Genomic DNA, 22981 nt, shown 5'->3' on the forward strand with positions numbered 1-22981 from the left:
GATGTGCCAATCGTGGTAATGGGCACCCAATGGTGGACAGTGTTGGCTGGAGCTTCCCGACTAAATCAAGCCTGGAAGCAGGAGCGGCATCCACTTCCGAAATGGCTTGCCTCCGGAAACTCTATGTACGAACAGTGCTCAGGCCGTTCCTTCATAGGGTCGCTACGAGTCGTCTACGACTCGACGGCATCAAACAACAACAATTATGCTAAAGACTTACAAAAGAATACACTAATATTATTTGGAAAATTAAGAAAGAATATTCTGTTTCCAGAAATCAACCTAATCCTAAGACTCAAATCTAATAAATACAAATATCTGTAACTGACACAGGAACAATCAAGGATTATAAACATCATTAAAGAAAAGCTTGAAAGAACTCTAGAAGTCCTAATCCACAACATAAATAGTCTTCCAAGAATCTTGAAAAATCTACAAGCAGGAGAGGATAAAATAGATGAATGGGACCTTTTAAGAATAAAATCCTTATGCACATCCAAAAACTTCTCCAACCGGATAAAAAGGGAAGCCACAGACTGGGGGTGGGGGGTGGGGTGGGTATATTTGGTAATGACAGGTCACATAAGGGACTTATATCTAGAATTTAGAAAATACTTGAGTACCACCACAAGATAAACGTAAACAATCCAACTGAAAAATGGGTACAGGATATGAACAGACACTTTACCAAAGAAGACATTCAGATGGCAAACAAACACATGAAGAAATGCTCAAAATCCCTAGCTCTAAGGGAGATGCAAATCAAAACAACTGTGAGGTATCATCTCACCCCAGTAAGAACAGCAAAATTTAAGAGAACAGCAAACATAAAATGCTGACGAGGTTATAGAGAAACTGGAACCTGTATTCACTTTTGGTAGGAGTGTAAAATGGTACAACCATGATGGAAGGCTGTATGGCACTTTCTCAAAAAGTTGCAAATAGAAATACCATTTGACCCAACAATTCCACTACTGAGAATATACCCCAAAGAAACCATAACCACCACCCAAAGAGATATGCACACCCATGTTTATCACAGCTTTGTTCACAATAGCAAGGAGCTGGAAATAACCCAAGTGCCCATCAATGATACAGAAGCTATGGTATAGTCAGACAATGGAATACTATGCTGCACTGAAAAACAAGGAACTCCTACAATATTATTCAAAATGAAGGACATGATGCTGAGTGAAATATCTCAGACACAAAAGGACAAGTACTACATAGTGCCACTATTGTAAAATAGGACTGACATCAGGGTTGGGAGGAGACTGAGAAAGATGGGATAAATTATGTACTGCATTTAAACAGATGAGGGAGAGAACTGTTTAAAGGGGATATATGATTAGGTATTATCGTCATGACAGGTGTCCCAAACGAAGGCTGCAGAGTGGAGTGGACTTGGGAGGAGGGATTGTATAACAATGAAGGAATTTTTCTTTTACTTTTTAAAGAACGAACTGGAGGGGAGGGGTAGGCAGAAAAGTGCAACAATGAATGAATGAATGAAAATCCAAAATCTCTGGAAACGTTCATTAAAATTAATAATAAAAAAGGGAGGAAACCCTAATACTCTTTGCAAAAAGGCTAGCAAATGAAACACAGTAAATATAAGAATATATATAAAAAAGATATATAGGTTAAGCAGTCCAAAAAAGATTAACTACTGATCACCTTAACAAGTGATCATTGTATGATCCCCTCTGCAATATAGGATGTCTTATATCATTTAAAACTCATTTTTAAAAACAATCTTCAAATCACTACAAAATGTATTTTTTCCCTTACCTGATAAAAGGTAACTACAAAAAAAATTTAACTAAAGTCACATTTAATGTTGAACGACTGAATACTTTTCCTGAACAAGGCAAGATGTCTATACCCCGACTATTCAACAGATGGTGGTCTTAGTGAATCTAACAGGGAGCTCTGGTGGCCTAGTGGAAGCAGAGTTATCTATCTGCCCCAAACACAGGTAGATCAAATTCACCAGCTGTTTTGCAAAAGATGGACAATCTTCTTCCATGCAATTTACAGAATCAGCTATGAGGTGGTTCTGACTCAAAAGCAGTTGAGTTGAGCTGTTTTGTTTGAATATAGTAATACAGTAATAAAAAGGAATAAAACTTATATAGATGGAAACAAGAAAGTAAAAAGGGGTTTGTTTACAGATGCCATGATTGTTTAAGAACAAAATCTTACAGGAACAGTTACAAAATTAATTTTTAGGGTCATGTAAACAGTGTTTCTTGTTTTATGTAGTTAGTACTTTGTTGTATATAAAAGTTAAAGTTGATCACTTAAGATCCAGAAGTTTTTCATCATCTTTCTTCTCAATAAAAAAGAATTTCATAATGATCATGAATCTCATGACTAAAAACCTCTAAAATGAGTCCTTTAAAACAAACTAAAAAAAAAAAAAAAGATGATTCTTAAAAATAGTTAACAGTTATGTTTCACTTATCTCTATGATACATTCTGTGAAACAGGACATTACTTGATAGAGAGATTATGAAAACACTTTAACATATACAAGTGGCTCCTGGATTAGAAAGGACTTCCATTCCTTAGATTGGCTTTTAAGTTTAATTTGTATCTAAGTAAGCAACAGTTAAATAGAGTTCAGATATAATAGAAGATAGTCAAATGTTTGTCTTAGTTTGCTACATAAAAAACATTAAAACAGTAATCTCAGATACATTAAAATATTTTAATTCAGCAATTAAAAATGGTTTGATTGTATACATGTCATAAAGTGCCCATTTGTGAACCTTGGTTTTTTTAATATAATATGGTTTACAGGGTCTAGGATCTTATCCATGTGGTTAGATATTGTTTGAAACAATGTTAAACAATGCAGAACTATAAAACCATGGATGCTATGTGCACCTGTATTTACACTTAGGCTTAGAATCTTTAGTGTGTATCTTATAATGTAATCATATTTGGTTATGGACTAGAGCTTTTATTTTAAAATTTACTTTTATCAAGAGAAATTTTTTTTTACTTTAAGAAAAATTATTCTTAAGGGAAGCTCTAGTGGCTTAGTGGTAAGAAACTGTGCTGCAATCCCAAAGAAACTGGTTCGAATCCACCACGGGTTCCTCAGGAGAAAGCTGAGCACTCTGATTATGAAAGCTCACTGGAGAGTCAGCTATGGGTCAATTCTGATGCAATAGTACACAACAACAGCTAATATAGCCAAGGGAAATCTCTAACTCTAAAGTTAAAAATGTATTAAGTGGAGGCCAAGTCCCACTGTTCTATAAAAAAAGGGGTAAAGTTTATCCACTCATCTCTGAAATGTTCCCCACACCAATAATAACTACTAATCATAGTAGTTATTACTATTATGGTTCAATGGGGAAGAAATGATAGAATATCATCTATAGCTATTAGGTTGGTATCAGAACACAAATTTGGAAATACTGTGGTGAAATATAGTGGGAAAGGAAAATCATTTAGTAAACAACAACAACAAAAACACCCATCAAATAAAAGAAAAAAGAACAAAAGTGGGGGGAAATCTAATGGAAAGACAAGTGCCATCTCTACTGCAGAGAACAAAAAACAGAATTCATATCCTTTAAATAAATTCAAGTCAACAGTTGTGGGCTACCTTGAATGCTGATGGGCTAAGGAGTATTTCTAGGTCATAGTTTTGGTTGTGAAAAGTACAATTACATAAATTTTTAAAAAATAATTTTAAAGTAAATCATTTGATATTCACAGTCCAAAGCCACATAAAAGTGAACCACGTTATTCACTTGCTTAAAAATGACACCTGGTGGCAGTATCACTAAAGAGCATGGGCAAAATAACTAAAGCAAAAGTCAATCTCTTAAAGAGTTAAAAATCGAAACTAGAAGGTAAGAGAGAGATGCTTATACAGCATATGCAGATACAAGTTTGCTGTATTTTACACTAAATGTATGCTTGATATTAAAAAAAATATTGATAGGTTTCTAAAATAAAAAGGTTCCCTGAGTGAAGTGAGAGCTCCTGTGTCTCTTTTCCTTTTTCAGAGCTTTCTCCCCTCAATCTTTGGTTAAGAGTTTGTTTCTCTCCCCCTCTTGCTGAGGGTGTTAACCCAGAGCGTTGACAATACAGGATCAGGGAAAGGAAAAAAAAAAAAAAGGTAAATTAAAGGGCCAAATTACCAAAAATTTATCATACTAAATTGACATTGTTCTGGTATTCAGGAAAAATTTCTGGGAAATGACTAACCTAGTTTTAAAAATTTTATCTTACTTGAATATTTGAGATGTAAAATTCTTACTGTACAAAACTAGGAGCTAAGAATCTTAAATAGATCCTCATTAGTTTATCCTATTTAGTCAGTTCACAGGCTTCAAAAGAATTGTTAAAAAAAAAAATTTCTACCCAAAAATCACCTCTTATATTCCTCATTTTACCAACTTATTTAATAAAACCAACCAAAAAGCCATCCTTTTACTGCAGTTATAACAAAGGTCAAACTTAATGATTCTACTGCTGCAACACAACATGGTGATCTGATCAGATGTTTTGGAAAAAAATTAAAAGAGGCACGATTTTTTTAATGGAATCTGAAAGAGAATCCTAGCCATTAAGCAAATACTGATCTAAACAAATAACTTAAGTCAAGGTATGCATTTTTTAAACAGAGTATGTACCCAACTTCTTAATAGTATTGCTAACTGAAAAAACTGATTTCAAGTACATAAAAGATGGTCAATATGGTCAAAGAAATAACACAGGCAAACAAACTCACACAACCACCCTCATCCCTATATTACCCGTTTTCCATCTTTGGTCTTCTTTAAGTTCCAAGTGCCATCTGGCAATTTCTCAAAGAATTTTCTTGCTTTTGGTGCTTGGTCAAGAATATGAGCAGGTGGAATACCCAGAACTTCAACTATTTTATTCATCTGATCCACCTGCACATATAAACAAAAAATGAAACAACTGTAATTTCCAGTGTATATTCTACTTCCATACGATCATGTCACTCATGCATGAGTAAACAAAATATTTTATCATTTACCAGGCATCTCTCGCTATTTATTAAGCTCCCTCTTAGAACTGAACATTTCAGTGGAGAAAACAGAAAATCTACGGTGCATCAGAATACTATAAACAAAATTTAAAAAGGATGTTTATAAAGTTTCAATGTTGGAGAGTTTTAGTTAAAATAACACCACTTAAAAAAGAGAATGCACTGAGACCCATGGGTGGTTGTTTCTGAAAGGACAGCAGAGAAGGTGTACTGGATGGGCGAGAGAGGGGTAAGAAGAGCAGGGGTCAAGGTCTGACTTAATAAGAGTCAGAGCAAGCTGACTTTGAGCCACTCAAAAACGGATTTGTTTAAAGGATCAGGCAATTTTAATATTATTTAAGCCCAAGAAATGTAATAATTTCCAGAGAAATATTACTTCTATTTAAACAAAATCAGACAAACAGTAAGGAGTTAATTCATTATAGCTGAAATGAATCAAACAAGGAAAGGACACTATTAATAGCAGAACAATCCAAAGAATTTCATGTCCTTGGTTTCAACTTGTTTTTTACATTTGTAAGTAATACTTCAATCAAAATAAGCAATAGTCAACTTCTCTTTTAAAAATAAGCTAATAAAACAAAACCATTATAAGTGAATCCTTTTAAAACATGTGAAAGATCAGGTCTGCTGACTGAAGAGGAATATGGTGTTCACTTTTAACTCTGCACTTTCCTCCTTCTCCATCTACCTATCCTATGCCACAGGACTGCATTGGAGCTTTAAATCTAACAAATAGGCCAAAAATTAGTAGACTTGGAGAATTGCACATCTTTTACAGCGCTAAAATAATCTTACATTATCTTTACTCAGATGGAGTATTCAACAAAGCCAGGGATCATAACTTTTTTACAAAATACAGTCTCACAATCTTTAGTTTTGCCTTACACTGTTCTCTGGTTTTGCCTTCATTCCTTTGTTATCTTTATGCTTGCAAAATCTGTAAATTACACTAAAATATATTATACATTCTAATCTAATCCATGTTTCTGCTTCAGGAATAGATTAAAAAAATAGTTTTTTTTAGGTGAGTGAATTATTTTTAAAATTCATTTACATTGTGTTTCATATAATCATTGACATACAATGAATTACTATGGATCTATACCTATTATGAGCCTATTCTTACTCTCCATTAAATTTTTCCTATTCCTTCATATCACTAACCCCAAATCTACCCATTAAACTTTGCTACCCAAGTGATTTATATTCTTCCCCTTTTTCTACCCTCTTTCCCCTTCTGGACGTTTCCACACATCTTATTAATTAATTTTCTGGTTTTACAATAAGACTCTCAGCAGCGTATGTCCTTATGAGACTGAGTTCCATGTTATAGACTATTTTGCAAAATTATTCTTAGTGTTACACAGTATTCCATTGTGTGAATTAACCAAAAATTCTCAATCTATTTGTTGTTGAACACTTGGGCTGTTTCTATGTATGTTCTTGCTATTTGTGCACGTTATTATGAACATACGTGTATAGATTAAAAGTATCTTATTTCTCATCTAATAATTCTAAATTCAACATTAAATGACTACGCAAAGAATAAATTTGGCAGAGAGACATCTTTTTTCTCTCCCCTGAAAGCAATGAGAAGATCACAATCTTAATGAGAAAACACAGGGGGAAAAGATATGAAAACCAAGATGATGATTCCAAAGTAAGACTCATTTACCTCATTGGCACCACTGAACAAGGGTTCTCCAGTGTGCATTTCAACCAAAATACACCCGAGGGACCACATGTCAATAGCAAGGTCATAAGGCATTCCCAGTAGCACCTCTGGAGACCGATAAAAGCGACTCTGAATATACTGGTATATCTGAAAAAGATTTCAAAATAGTATTAATTCCAAAATGCATTCTAGATGTTTGATTATAAATACTGATTTGACAATTAACAAAAACCTGTTAAACAACTCCTAAATTTGGGTCTATTCAGCTTGATATGGACCGGAGTCTTGAAGAATATGGTTTAAAGACCTCAACATGACAAGGTACTGGTTAACCTTTGTTGGACTATGAAATGGGTGTGTGTGTGTGTGTGTGTGTAACGTAAGTCATTATACTTTATTTTTAAAAAAAATTTTTTCCCATGATTAATTCCTTCCTACTATAGCTGGTACCTGGTTCATCATTTAACTTAGCAGCTAAATTTAAATAAACCTAAAAGGAAAATTTCTCTACATTATAGAGTCCAATTACCTCAGTACCATGGTTGTTTAAAATTGAGACATCTATACTATTCTGTCTGGTGGCTTGTTGTGTACCACTGAATCAAAACTGACTTAAAGCTAACTGTCCAGAGGGTTTTCAGAGGCCTCTCTCACAGAGGAGCTGGTGGATTCAAGCCACCTGTCTTTGGGATGACAGTGCAATTCCTTACACTAATAAGCCACAGAGCTCCCTAATCCAGTGGCTTAGTGGTAAGGAATTTTGCTGCTAACCCAAAGACAAGCATTCTTCTGCTACAGAGACAGAGAGAGAGACAGAGAGAGAGACAGAGAGAGAGAGAGATGGGCAATCTCCTCATGCGTGATTTCCAGCCTTTTAAACCCCCCTGCAGAGTCAGTTGTCAGTTAGTTCTGATATGAGAGCACATAACAAAAGTAACAACTACTACCTCAAGAGAACCAAGTCATTGCTCTGTCCTTTTTCTTTATGTCAAACCAAGCCTTCCTGGAAATAGAGCATTTGTGTTCAAACAGCAAAATCTGACAATGGCCACTATAAATGTACATCTAGAAATATTACTAATTAAACTCCCAAATCAGGGTGGTACCGCTTTACCAGGAGAGCTAGGTGGCTCTACTTAATATCCTGCTTCCCCATTCTTGACAGGAACTGTTCAAAATAACTGGAAGTACCATATACCTAGGTTTTATATGCGAGGCCAGCCACCATCAAACTTCCCAGGCTTTAGAAATCCCTTCTATTAAGACTAACTCATTCAAGTTAGGTATCTATGCAGTTTGGCTAAAGTAGTGGATGGATCCTCTATACAATTAAGCAGCTTATTCAAAAACTATTTGCCTTCCACCTTTTGATCCATTACATACAGGAAGGTTAAGGCCACAGCATATGTGTTTTTTAGACATGAGGTTAGCCATAATTTTGACTCATTTCTGTAAATATAAAAACTTACCAAACCATAAAGATTATTTGTCTCAGTCTGACTGGAGTAGTGTTCAACATGAAGAGAAAAACAGTGCTCTTATTTAAGGGGAAAAAAAATCCAAGTCTACTTAAATTACTCTAAACACAAGTATGTATTTCTCATTCACAAGGTATTTGATGTCATATTTACCAAACTCTATTAACAATCTCCAGATTTTCCGAGGCTCATTGTTGTTGTTGCTATGTGCCATCAAGTGACTTGCAACTCATAGCGACCCTATGTACAAGAGCTCTAAATGCTGTTCTATCCTGTGCCAACCTAGCCATCTCAAAGGCACTTATTCCCACCACTCCAGTCACAGCATTGATCCATCGCATCAAAGGTCTTCCTCTCCTGCGCACCCCTCCACTCTACCAAAAATGATGTCCCTCTCCAAGGACCAGTCCCTCCTTGCAACATGCCCAAAGTATGTCAGACGAAGCTTCAGAATCCTTGACGCCATGGAGCATTCCGGCTTCACCTTCTCCAGGACAAACCTGTTTGTTCTCCTAGCAGTCCATGGTCTATTCAACACTCTTCTCCAGCACCACAGCTCAAAGGCATCAATTCTCTTTCTATCAACCTTATTCACTGTCCAACTCTCTGATACATAGCATGTAATTGCGAAGACTATAGCCTAAATCAGGCACACCTTAGTCATCAGTCTGATGTCATTGCTCTCCAGTACTCTTGAGAGGTCCCTCACAGCTGACATTCCCAATGCAATTTTTCCTCTTGATTTCCTGACTGCTGTTATCAAGAGTGTTGATTGTGGAGCCAAGTAAACTAAAACTGTTAACTATCTCAATCTCTTCACCATCCATACTGATGCTGCCAATTGGCCCAGTGGTGAGAATCCTTGTTTTCTTTATGTTGAGCTTCAGTCCATAAAGGAGGCTACAGTCCTTGATCTTCTGCAGCAAGCGCTTCAGGTCCTCAGTCTCAGCAAGCAGGGTTGTTTCATCTGCATAATGCAGGTTGTTGATTCTTCCACCAATTCTGATGCCACATTCCTCTTCGTATAGCCCAGCATCTTGGATGATCTGTTCTGCATACAGACTGAAAAGGTATGGAGACAAAATACATCCCTGAGGAACCCCCTTCTTGATTTTGAACCATGTAGTGTCCTCCTTGCTCTGTTCTGAAGACTGCCTCTTGGTCCAAGTATAGGTTTTGCACTAGCACAATCAAATGTTCTGGGATTCCCATTCTTCTCAAAGTCAGCCACAGCTTGTTGTGATCCACACAGTCAAAAGCCTTTGTATAGTCAATGAAGCACAGATAGACATTCTTCTGGTATTCTTTGCTTTCTGCCAAGATCCAACTAACATTAGCTATAATATCCCTAGTACCATGACCTCCTCTAAATCCAGCCTGCATATCTGGCAGTTCTCTGTTGATATATTGTTCTAAACGTTTTTGGATAATTTTCAGCAGAATCTTGCTTGCATGTGATATTAATGATATTGTTCGATAATTTCCACACTCTGTTGGGTCATTTTTCTTTGGAAAGGGAACAAATATCGGTCTTTTCCAGTCAGTGGGCCAGCTGGCTGTTCTCCAGATTTCTTGGCACAACTTAGTGAGCACATCCAGGACAGTGTCTGTTTGTTGAAACATGTCAATTGGTATGCCGTCAACTCCTGGAGCCTTGTTTTTTGCCAATTCCTTCAGAGCAACTCAAACTTCCTCCTTCATCACCATAGGCTCTTGCTCATATGTCATTTCATGAAATTCTTCTGTGTCAGCCAATTCCTTCTGATACAGTGACTCTGTGTACTCCTTCCATCTTCTCTTGATACTTCCGGGATCATTTAACATTCTACCCAAAGTATCCTTAAGTATTGCCACCAGTGGCTTGAATGTGTTTTTCAGTTCCTTCAGCTTAAGAAACACTGAGCGAGTCTGGCCCTTTTGATTTTCTGACTCCAGCTCTCTGCACATTTCATTATAGGATCTTGCTTTGTCATCCTGGGCTGTCTTTTGAAATTTTCTGTTTAGCTCTTTGATTTCTTGGATTCTTCCTTTAGCTTTGGCTTCTTGGCACTCTAATGCAATATTCAGAGTCTCATCTGACATCCATCTTGGTCTTTTCTTCTTTTTCAGCCTTTGTAATGATCTTTTCCATTCTTCACGGACGATTTTCTTGATATCTTCCCAGAGCTCGTTTGGTCTATGCTCACTGGTGCTCAAGGCCTCAAACCTTTTCCTAAAATGGTTTTGAAATTCGAGTGGGATAGACTGAAGTTCAAATTTTGGTTCCTGTGGACTTGATTTAATTTTCCTCAACTTCAGCTTGAACTTGCATATGAGTAGTTGGTGGTCTGTCCCACAATCAGCATTCAGAGGCTTAGAACCTTTAAAACTACAAACTCTGCTTGAAAGTCTTCAATTTTTAAAATTTGTATCACTGATCCTAAATTAAGTTAGGATTAAATTTTAAAACAGACAAACAAGCCTATTAATTGGCTTATCTTTATGATAATTTGCTGTATTTCAAACCTGGTTAAGAAACAGCAGTTGAAAATCTCATGAATCTGGAATAACAAGTTTAAGGTTGTAGTTGCTGTAAAGTGCCATCAAGTCGCAGGTGACTCATAGTGACTCTATGAAGGAAAAGTCCTCAAGGCTTGTGTGTCTATCATCCTCTCTCCAGGTTCAGAGGGTTTTCTGGAGGCAAACTGGAATACCCATGAACTGAAACTAAAACCTCTTTTTGGGTTTTAGTGTAATATAGGGACAAATTATCTAGTGTTTAATTATTTCATCTCTTATTCTTAGTCTTTTAGTTATTATAATTCAAAATTAAATATCAATATGTTGATATATATTGAATAATCACTCTTTTCCATCAAAGCAGCATTATTTGCATCTTAAAAGATGCAGGCTAAGAAAACGAACAGGTTCATCCTGGAGAGGGTTAAATGGGGCTGCTCTTTGGAGGCAAGGATTCTGAGGCTTCATCTGACATACTTTAGAGAGGTCCTTGGAGAGGGACGTCATGCTTGGGAGGGTGGAGGGACAGCTCAGGAGGGGAAGACCCTCTATGAAGTGGATTGATTCAGTGACTGGGGTAATTGGGGTGGATGTGTTGGAGACAGTGAGACTGGCACAAAACAGAGCTGAGCTTAGGGATGTTGTACATAGGGCCGCTATGAGTCGTAAGAGACTTGACGGCATAAAACAGTAACAACATACATCAATACAAAGTTATTTTAGACAATATTTTAAAGATAAATAACATTATAATTATTTCTAAATTTCTGATTATGCATTTTTAGCAACATTTCAAGTATCTATTTACAGTATATATTATCAAATTCTATTTTAATTCACAAATTATAAATTACTTACCCTCTGCCCCAACTGACAAGAACTGCCAAAATCAACAATCTTGATTGCACTGCGTTTAGGGTTACAAAGAAGGATATTCTCAGGTTTTAGGTCACAGTGAATGATACTAAGTTCTGGAGTCGCAAGGAACAGCAGTGCAGTGCACATTTGTTGTGCAAACTTTCGTGTTAGGTTCAAAGAGACACCTCGAAAATTGGTGTTCCTCAACAAGTCATAGAGGTTGTAGGACAGCATTTCAAATACTAAACAGAGATGGTTTCGAAACATAAAGTGGCGTTTCAAATGCACTGTAAGAAAAGACAAGTTTCATTTGAAAAAATATATACTAAAAAAAAATCTATACCATAAAAATCAGAGTAATGTGCACATGTTCAATTCCATAACACGGTAACACTGTAACTAACATCAAGAGTGTAGTAAAATACAGTCACAGTCTGATGATGGCATTTGGTAGTAATAACACTCTTTAAGGAGTTGAGAATATCTAAATTACTTTTCTGAACTATAAAGGTGTTATATCTGCCAGTAAGAGATACAAGTTAGAAATATCACCAAAATCAGATGTAAAAAACACACAATTCGCAAATTAACAAAATAAGTTGCAGGTACCTCAACAACTTTACATTCATTTATAAAAAGAAAGGCCTTTATTTACTTTCTGAGAGTCCTACCCCAACGTTCTCTTTCTAAGCTCCACCTATGGGGCCACTGGTTGGCTGCACCCCTCCAAGCAGCAGACCTCTCTCTGACAGGGCAGTGGATACACAAGCTGCTCTGCTGAGCATTAGGTCTCATTAGTAATTTTCTATAACAACAGCCGTTTTAAAAGAATTAAAACAGACTTTGTTTACCTTTTAGGCAAATTTTGAAAATTATGCTTCATAAAACATATGTGCTCATAGTCAAGGCATTTTATTCTGTGTATCAAATTGCTAAAACTAGTCTTATATAAGACTCTGGAAGAAGTTCAAAATAGGGGAACTGAAAATGAAATGGCAAGCAAGCTTATAAATGGGAAAATAATACAGACGACATTACTCAGTGCTGACCCTCTAAAAAAGGGTTAATAGTCACTAAAGTTTAACAAAGAGAGTATAACACGGACTTTGTAACAGATGATGATGCTAGTGAAGAATAACGGTGTTTCTAGAAAAAAGTACTTCCATTTTTCAAAAAGCACTCACAACTGAAATGACAAAAATGCATTTGTTAAACACTGCTGCCTTCATTTCAGTATCATAAAAAGGTTCTCTATCAGTCTTCAATATTCAGTTACTATGAATTGCAGTGCTTATGGAAGGCAAGTAGGACTTGAAGCACTTTATGAAAAAAGGGCAAAGACCAATCAATTCCTCAGTACAGAACACATCTCAACATGAAAAGAGTAAAAAATCTTCATAACTGTATCAAAAAGTAACATCATGATTAAGCAGGAAAAAAGATTAAACTTTTATCAGATTTGATTTCATGTGAATCTACAATCAACATCCATGGAAGCAGTAGTCACAAAATAAAATGACATGTTACCTGGAGTAAATCTCTTACCAAGAACCTCTTTAAACAGCCAAGGAATAAACCTCTCATTTTAAAGACTAAGGGGCATCTGACCAAAGGTGTCTTATTTTCAATTGCTTCATCACATACATGTGAAAGGTGAACAGAGAAGAACTAAAAAACCTGAATTGTGGTGCTGGTGAAGAATAATGAATATAAAATGGACTGAAAAAACTAACAAATCCTGGAGAACAAGCAAATATGGAAGCAAGCACTGCTTCATTTCACATACTTTGGGCCAATCTACGGAAAGGGACATCATGCTCAGAAAGGTGAAGGATCAGTGAACAAAAGACTCACTATAACTGACATGGTAAGCCTAAGCACAACAGATACTGTGGAACAGGATAAGCCAGGGTTTCTATCTACTATTACGTAAGATCACTGTGAGTTGTAGTCAACTTGACAGCATCTAAAAACAAGAAGAAAACTGCAGATACATTGTGTTGTCCCAAGAAGAATTCATGGCATAATACACAACTAGCTGGACTGCTAAACTGAAAAGTCAGCAGCTCCAAAGGAGAAAGACAGGCAGTCTGCTCCAGCAAAGGCTTCAAGCCTTGGAAACCCAATAGAATGTGGCTATGAATCAAAACTTATACAGTAACAGTGGATCTGGTTTTGGTTTCTGTGTTGTGCTATTAGTAATTTTAGACTGTACCCTTTGAAGTAGCATAAATAAACATTGTCTTCAAATCACTGATGACATATATATCTAAAGCACGGATAAGTAACACAATAGAAACACTACAATGTCTACACAGAGTCTACAGTACTAGCTGACATTCTTAAAATCGTAACAGAAAATCTTTAAAATTATCTTTATTGATGTATAGAACTAAAAACTTCATTACATGTGGCATAAGTCATCCCACAGCCATGGCGCATGTCTAGGTTTAAAACATTTGGTTAAACAGAAATCATAAGAAGAAGGAAAAGGTAACATCATTATCAGGCAAAGACAGCTTTTGGAGTATGAATTACTTGGTATCTGTGCTTACAGAACCTTCCATAATTCACCAATCCTACAGTGTGTGTCTTTAAAAGTAGCTTACAACTCTATGGTGGTATTTTGTCCTCATGGGAGTGAATAAAATGGTGCTGTACAATCACTGGGATCTTAGAACTGATTAAAAATATTATAACAATATTAAATATTGATTAAATAGTAAATATGGATTTAAAATATTACAGGAGGTACATTTAGAAAATGTTTTATTCATCAATCGATTGGTTCCTAATTCTCTGATATCCTTTTTTGTTTTCAGAAGGGAGATGGTATGATGACAACTTACAACACAGGTTTTGGAATGATGCAGAGGTCAATTCAGATCCAAAACCATTAGGTACTTGAACAGACCATTTGTAAAATAATGGTTCTTTCACCAATCTCCTTTCTAGGACTGCTATGATTACAACATATGACATGACGGAAGAAAAGTCCCAGGAATATGGGAGAGGCTCCATAAATTATGGCTGTTACATTTTATTTTTTTATTTTTGTTATAATCTAGTAACATCTAATACTGTCATATATCGGGAGGAGTGTGATATCTAAGTGCAAATTTCAAAAACCATTTTTATAAACATTAAAAGTATATTGGCTTACTTCTAGATTCTGAATAACAAGAGAAACAGTTAAAGATTTAAGAAAGATTAGCTTCTGAATAAATTTGCAATACAAACAAATGTCAAAAAATACTATATTCTTAGCTTTCTACATTGTGTACAATGTGGAATGCACATTCCAAAAGACTCTAAATATTGTTGGTGATAAAGTAATGAATCTCTGCTCTACAAAAGACAATCTGAATTTTCAATTAATCACTTAGAGAGAAAAATCAACATATTTAGCAAAAAAATAACCACTAGTTTTTACATTTCTGGTCTGGACTGGGGCACAGTGCTTTATTTATTTACCTATGTAGTATTTCATTTCAGTGTCGTGTTTGTTCATGAGCTCAAGAAGTCGCACTTCTATCTGGGCTTGATTTAGAAAAGCCTTCTTGTTCTTTATTATTTTAATTGCAACCCATTCTTGTTCCACACGATCATATGCTTTTACAACCTGTTAAGAGGAAAGAGATGGATTATTCTTTTTATTTCACAAAAGATACGTCACACAGTATACTATTTACTGAATTTATACATTTCCCATAATTTAACCATGCGTTTCTAAAATTTTACTTTTTCGCATACTCTTAAATCAGAACAGATCCTCTCTCTGCTGCAATTCAATGTAACATCCATTTATTATGCAGTAATATTAAGTACATATTTTTAATTTCATTTTGCATCCTTACAGTATTCACAAATAACTAATGAACATGTAATCTTTTTTATCAAAATTAAATAAATTGTTTTCCTCCAGAAATAAATTATGAATCTTGACAAGTGTTCTGGACTTCCCGTACTTCCTTTTTCTTAGTAAATTAATATTAAGATAACTTACTGTATTAATTATTCTCTTAATGAAGAAAGAAAAACTTGGCTTAAAGTTCAAGTACATATGAAATATTTCAAAACTTCCAATTTAGCTCAGAAATGCAGTTAACTTCCTAATTTTAAATTAGAATCTCAAAGAGAAAAGAATTAAACATTTAAGACAATTACTTTACACTAAAAATATGTATATATAATAACCAGGAAAGTTCTGAAGAATAAGCTATATGTCTTAACGAGGAGATTGAGATAGTTGTTTTTAAATGAGAGAATTTTTTTAATGAGCAAATAGAGATGCACATCTCTCATTATAAATAATTTTTAGATGATATTAACAAAGACTGTTATGTAAAAAATTAGGAAATCAACACACAGAGAAAAGCAAACTAGAGCCCTACTACCCAGAGGAAAACACAGTAGTTTATTAAAAGTAAGTTATCTGGGCTTCTATTATATATTATGTGCAACTGGAATTAGTAGTTTCAGGTTTGTTTTCCAGTACTTTCAAGAAAATCCAAAGTACTTCTACTACTTTGGGATGAGGAGTAATTATTCCAGTGTACATGTTGAGAACTACTGCACCAAAAGAAAATGGGATGCATGTTCTAAAATCTCTACCAGTCAAGGCTAAATGTATTGTGCATGATACATGATGAAATGGTTCATCTGAAATCTAACTTGGAAAGAAAACTCCTATATCCCTCATTTCACTTAGATCTTAGAGAAATTACCTATGGTCTTTTAAATCACAGGAGAACATAATGTAAAATTCTGATGATTTTCATACTGTTCCACAGAATACGTTAACGGCTTGCTCTACATTAGAGTTCAATGTACAGATCCTGGTGGCCTCCGGGACAAAGGTTCACTATCAAAGGTGACTTAGCAAACAATTAACTAGCTAAATGTAAAAACAAAGGCTGTCAATCATGAATTACATAGCCAAAGGGGAGTTTATAAAATATCAACGCCTCAAGAGTTTCTAATGTAATTATATGGGGCCAAAGTACTAGTACGTTTCAGAGCTACCTGGGTAATTTTAATATTCATCATGATTGGTAACCAATGGCTAAAGCACTATAGGAGTTCTTTTGACAAGGACTTGGCACTAGGTTTAGAGTAAATCTGAAAAACCCTACACTGATAAGATTAGTAAGAAGACCATTTTTTGGGCAAGTGACAAGACCTGAAAATAAATATGGACACTCCACAGTACTTCAGTCTAGAAGGCTACTTATCCATTTAACTTTGTGAAAACAGGCATTAGATATAAGGCAGACTTACATTTTTATAGGCTTACTATGCTCAAGAAATCTTGGGATTTAAAGTAGAGAAAAATTAACATGTTCATTATCTATTCACTCTTACCCTATTCTCCTCCCAAACCCTCAAGTCAGACAAGAGTGGTGCTATGCAGTATTTGTCCTTTTTTGACTGAGCTATTTCACTCAGCATAATGGTCTTACAGGGTCACCCGTGTTGTGTTTTATGAGCTCAATGTTTTTCACGGCTGTATAGTATTTCATTGTACAAAAATAAGTATTTAAAAACAAAAATAAAACCCATGAACTGGGAGAAGGATGGAAGGGAGGGAGTAAAAAGGGAGTTCAAATGTTTAACAATGAATGAATGAAAATCAAATTTTCTGTAAACTTTCATTAAAATTAGGTTAAAAATTGTTAAAAATCAGAGACAAGGATGAAAACAATTTTGAGTAAGAATACTGAGTATTCTGACAAAACTAAGTCAAAGGAATAGGCCCTACAGTCACAATTTCTGTGGAGGTTGTCACAAAAGTTAACACTATGTTCACTGGGAGACATTGTCTCAAATATATGATTTTTCCCAAGTGGAGACAGAAAATGTCTAAATCTATAGTATTTATTGCCTTGGTTAAGTACTATTAACTCAGAAAGAACTTTCTGTAAGAAGTTCAGAAAAGTAGAGGTTACTTCTGACAAAAAGGAGTATCTTTATAGAGGAGGCTGTTAAAGCATTGAGAAAACCCTGACTCAGAATAAAAACTTATTATAAATCAAGGAAAAGGAAAAACAGTCTTGAATTATATGAGTAACAGAAAATCAGGCACAAGGAAATAATGCCAGTTACTTCATGGCTTGCTGACATTCTGAATCCCATTCCAATTACCTATCCTGAAAGCAAAAAAGATTATTTGGGTGGGAGACTATACATTGAAAAGTATGTACAGGTACTATACAAATGAGAATTGTTGTTGCTGTTATGTGCCGTCGAGTCGCCTGCGACTGACTCATAGCAACCCTATGTACAACAGCCCTAAACTCTGTTCTGTCCTGTGCCAATCTCATTGTCTCTGACACACTCATCCAGATTACACCAGTCACCGAATGAGAATTACATAAAGAATAAAAACATACTGCCATTGACTGAAAACCATTGTAGCTAAGGATAAAGCACACCTCAAACAAGTAAATTCTGTGTCTCAATGAGAAAGGAAAATGTGCTAAGTACTAACAGCAAAGAGACCCAGAGCCAGGGGTAAAAAGGTTTCTTAAAATGTGAGGAAGGATTGGAGCCCTTGAGGAATGAGGAGAAAATGATCAACAAACTAGTATTCTTAGGGTTGTATACTTCGTGTTTGAGCTATGAGTGAGGAGAAGAAAGGCAGGCTGTGGGCAGACAGATGTGCCATCATCTTGAATGGCAAAGAAAAAACTAGGTGTAGCTCAGTCCTTCCCTCAAACTTCCTGGGAGAAGCTGCCTGGCTGCTGCTTTTCACTGGAATGACTCTAAAACAGAACCAGCAGTTCGGATGGTAATTAAAGAGTTCAAAGAGGAAATCTGGCCCTTCTGGAGGTCTGGTATAGTTAGAAGATGGGATGGGGGATTTGGGGGGTGTTTCTCAAAGGTTCCAGAAAAGTGGGAAGGTAACTGCAAAGGCAGCTGAGAAGGGTAATTAATTTTCTTAAAAGAAGTTTATCAGAGAAGAGGGCAAACAGATACATAAGAAAGACTTAGTAACATACATAGATTCTATCATATAAAGCGTTACAAAAAAATACCCATAAAATGTAAAGAAAAAGTCTAAAGGCATTTTAATAGCTAATGTACTATCCTTAGACACTGTGGTAACCCCAAATACTTACACTGTTCAGATGTACATATACTTAAAATGTACTCATGATAAAAGGACATGAAAAACACGATACCTTAAGAAGTTCTACTTCATTAAATTAATCATATCCCATTACCTGTCCAAAAGAACCTTTGCCTATCAAGGAGTCAATTTCATAACGATCCATCCACTTCTCTCCGTTTTTTACTATATAATCATAGTTATCGTCATCATAACCATCATTATAAACCTTCCGCTCCTTCTTATGACTAGAATCGTCTCCCTGACCCTGTTGGTGTCTTCGCTTCTTTTTTGCATAGTAAACCTGAAATCAGAATATACAGTTTTAACAATGTAACTTAAATCATTGGGGTAGAGCTGCATATATGAGTAACTGTTTTGTCTCTTGCTAATAGATATTCATTCTTTGGTACTAACTTAAAACATAAACAGATTTCCTATAATTAACAACTGTATTACATAAAAAGTAATAAACTGAATGATATACCCAAGAAAATTTAAAATGGCTACAGTGAAATTCACATTATAAAGAGCTGAAAGATGACATATGTAAAACCTTAAGTTTTATAAACAGGTAAAAAGGACTAAAACCAAAGACATGTATAAACTTTTAATACTAGTAATAAATAATTGATAAACTGTCAATAGTCTCAAGCAACTGGTATTTACATGAAAATTATACTGTATAGAGTACTAAAGGAAAATGTCTACATTTTATGTGGTATTTTAAATCTTTTATAACACAGTAATGTGTATAAAATCTAACTCACAAATGTTCACTTACTTCATCATTGTGTCACTGTGTCACAGAAATACACTAACACTGGTATCAAAGGCCTAAAAAATTGATAGGCACATAAGAACTTTTCATTTAAATGGCTCTGGAGGTTGGCAGCACAACTCTTTGTGGGTAAGGAGGTACGCTGTCCACCGAAAATCAAGTGGTCCAAAGCTACCAATGGAAGAAGGATGGTCTAGCTCTTCTCGGATGAATTAAGTCTCTGAAAATTCGCTGGAGGTTAAGCTATGAGCTGATTCTGACTTAACGGCACATGACAATAGCAAAACTGGTAGAGGGTAAGCTGTTACCGTTAAAGGCCATTGGAAAAGTGAAGAGAAAGAAAAAGCAAAAAAAGTAGAACCACTTACACGCTTTCCAGAAAATGGCCTACAGTAATCTATGAAAGGTGGAAATTGTATAAAGTGGTATTCTGTTAAAGAGTGAAAATGTAAATAGTCCAACAGTGGACAACAGAAAAGTGGCAAACTGTACTCTGTCAAAGGTGGAAAAGTGGGATTTGAAAAACTAAGGCAAGGCCTTTTCATTGAGTTCTAGCTCTCAAAGGTTGAACTATACAAATTACTAAGGTAGAATTGCAGACAAAGCCAATGGCAAATAAGGCAATGGCCCAAACATCAGAAAAATAACTTTTGCCGACAGAACCAAGTTATGAAACAAATCATTCAAAGCACTGCCTATATTTTATATTCTACTTACTATCACCAAAAAGATATCCTACAATGAAAGAAACAGATGATGGTTTTGGTTTATTATTAGTTTATTTTTCTGGCTTTCAACCCAAAAAAAGTTACAGCCCTAAACACAATCGGACCTCTATCCTTGGAAATAAATACAGAGGGGATCTCACACATTGGGTTTTTTTTAAAGACCTTGTAAAATCACAGGAAGGTAGAAATTTAAAAAGACTAGGGCAAATGTTCTATATTGTTATTAAGTGTCTGAGCTTATTCCAACACACAGCAATCTTACAAATGAGTTTGACACATTGTCTGATCCTGTGTTATCCTCAAAATCTTTGTGGTGCTTAAGTTCACTGTTGCAGTCACTGCTAATTCATCTCTATTCCATGAGGGTCTCCCTCTCTTTTGCTGGCCCCTCTCTTGTTTATTGACACAAAGAGAAACACATATTCAAAAGTACTGCCACCGAGTTAGAAAGGACTCAAAGCTGGCCTTCTAGTAGGTTTTCATAAGTTGTAAACAGCTCTCCTTCAGAGCCACTGGGAGATTTGAACTGTCAGAGAGGTGATGTTTTTGGATTAGCATAGCAATTCCCTAAAGACTATACCACCAAAAGTAGAAACAGGAAAGTTTCTAAAGTAGAAACATGAATATAAAAACTAAGATATATACTGCATATACTGCAATATTCTCGTATGTGCTCCCTTTCTTCTAGGGGGAGTATTATTTTAAAAATGACAATTTGGTATATTTTGCAACAAAAGGAAGTTACCTACTTTTTTTCCCTTTACAGTTCTTGTCAATACAGCTTCCTCTTACACACTTAAGTTATGTGTAAATCATTATTTTACTGATGTTCATAGATTTTTTTTTTCTGTATGATAACCATTAAGAATTTTTATAATATTATTCCCCAGACCCCTGTCAGCATCAATATATTCCAAGATAGATGATGCTGTTTCAACAAATCTATGGTCTTACCTCATTAATATGCTTATATGTTTTGATCAAGTCAACAGAAAGTTTTCTCAGGGGAGCGGTCGCTGGATCACGGAAGGTTTGGGGCATCCGCCTCTGTAACATGACAATATCAGGCATCACCTTAAATAGACAGAAAAGACTAGCACTTTAACAATATAACATGATATAAATTCTCTTTTCTGTGACCTGTATCTTATCTATTCTTTTTTCCCCAAGAAGTTATCTACAATTAAAAAATTACATATTCTCTGTGAAAGTTATCGCCTATCTGAAATCTATAAAGGGAAATACTAAAGCAAATAAATGCAAGTAGAAGACAACGTGCATAGTTGCCAGAGCCAGCAACCCTATTTGCCCAAATTAAACAGGGGAAGAATAGGCACACCTCTGAGTCAGTATTAGTAGTTAGTCCAGGACAGACAGTCCTCAAACTTGATCTTGCTCACAGTAGGCAGTCAAAGCCAAACTCAACCAACAAATGCAACTTTAAGTTGCCTAAGAGAGTTTCAAAGAATCAAATGACGCCAAAAAACAAGTTGACACAAGATAGCAGTATACCTTTAAACTGCTTAGTGCTGAAAAATTCAGCTACTCATAGCTAAGACAGGTCCTCTAAAGATCTGCCCTCTAAGGCTTATGGTGGAAATATTCTTATTTAACAGAAGTAATAAACAGACTATGCTAACAATCTAATCCCTCATGTTCTCATCCTCATGCCTTTGTCTGCTTTATTATTCTTCAAGGAGTTTATCTACCATATTTATCCAATTTAATGTGTTTTTTTGTGTTGTTTTTTTTAATCTCCTATCCAATTTAGTGGGGTTTTTTGTTTTGTTTTTTTCTATCTTCTACCTTCTACTCCAATAAAACCTCAGAATCTTTTTTGTTCAATGTTTTAGTCTTTGACTAAAAAACATATCTGGCACATGGTAGGTGTTAGATAAATATCTGTTGCTACTACTGTCTGTATTACTACTATTGGACACACAAGAAGATAAGTCTAGGTGCTGAACACAAGAAATTTTATTGGACATAATCTAGTATTTTCTTTTAAATTTAATTTCAATCATACTTTATTACCCCTGACACAACAACCTCAGTCCTAAGTTATGTGTTCTACAACACCCAAGAGACAGTTTCATGCCATATCATTTCCACTGTAAATGAAGTAGGTACATAAGTGGCCTCTATATTGAAACACATCACAAATGCGGCCATGACACTGGACTGAACACGTCACAACAAAATATGCCATGACACTAGACTGACAATCGAGCCCCACTCTTCGACCCAAGTGTCGACTTCAGTAAAAGGGTTTCTGATGAGGCTACAGGCAATGAAAAGATTCTCAAAACCAATTCATTTTCCATAATACGTGTAGTTACTACCATTCCACCTTTGTGTTACTGTTTAGCTCTTAAGACATTTTAAACTGGTAAAATCTCTTGAGCTGGAAATCTAGAAAACAACCTATACAAAAAGGGGGACAGCAGACTGAAATACAGAATTCTACCAAAGCCTCAAAGATATGTCTGTTCTCCTAGGATAATTTTTACCTTACTCACACTAACAAATAAGAAGAAAGGAGGGTTAGAAGGTACGAGAGCAAGGAAATAGAGAGCACTGAATAGAAAGTCTGAAAAGATGGAATGGTTATAGTACCTACCTAAGTGTACTTTCTTTAAGACCAATAAAAAGTTATTATTTAGGTGGTAATAATTGTATTAAAAGTACCTTTCCTCTGATGAAGTTACAAATACAATTTAAGGAGAATGGGAAAAAATCTGGGTGATTTTAACTATTTATGAAAAGGTATAGTTGAAATGAATAAAATAACCTGATTTTTAAAAAAT

General features: G+C 35.4%; 1 protein-coding gene across 1 annotated transcript in view; it reads right to left on the reverse strand.

Annotated features, from left to right (window-relative positions):
- The window catches only part of DYRK1A (dual-specificity tyrosine-(Y)-phosphorylation regulated kinase 1A), a 110383-nt gene that overhangs the window by 11401 nt on the left and 76001 nt on the right, over positions 1 to 22981 (reverse strand). Inside the window, exons 3-8 of the mRNA XM_006886722.1 lie at positions 21129 to 21248; positions 18781 to 18969; positions 15029 to 15176; positions 11555 to 11841; positions 6720 to 6866; positions 4782 to 4922 (exon numbers count right to left, since the gene is read on the reverse strand). Coding sequence (XP_006886784.1) covers positions 4782 to 4922; positions 6720 to 6866; positions 11555 to 11841; positions 15029 to 15176; positions 18781 to 18969; positions 21129 to 21248 — 1032 coding nt within the window. The remainder of the gene's footprint in view (positions 1 to 4781; positions 4923 to 6719; positions 6867 to 11554; positions 11842 to 15028; positions 15177 to 18780; positions 18970 to 21128; positions 21249 to 22981) is intronic.

Source organism: Elephantulus edwardii, unplaced genomic scaffold (genome assembly GCF_000299155.1).
Source record: "Elephantulus edwardii isolate Elephantulus edwardi_28Jun2011 unplaced genomic scaffold, EleEdw1.0 scaffold00051, whole genome shotgun sequence".
Classification (NCBI taxonomy): domain Eukaryota; kingdom Metazoa; phylum Chordata; class Mammalia; order Macroscelidea; family Macroscelididae; genus Elephantulus; species Elephantulus edwardii.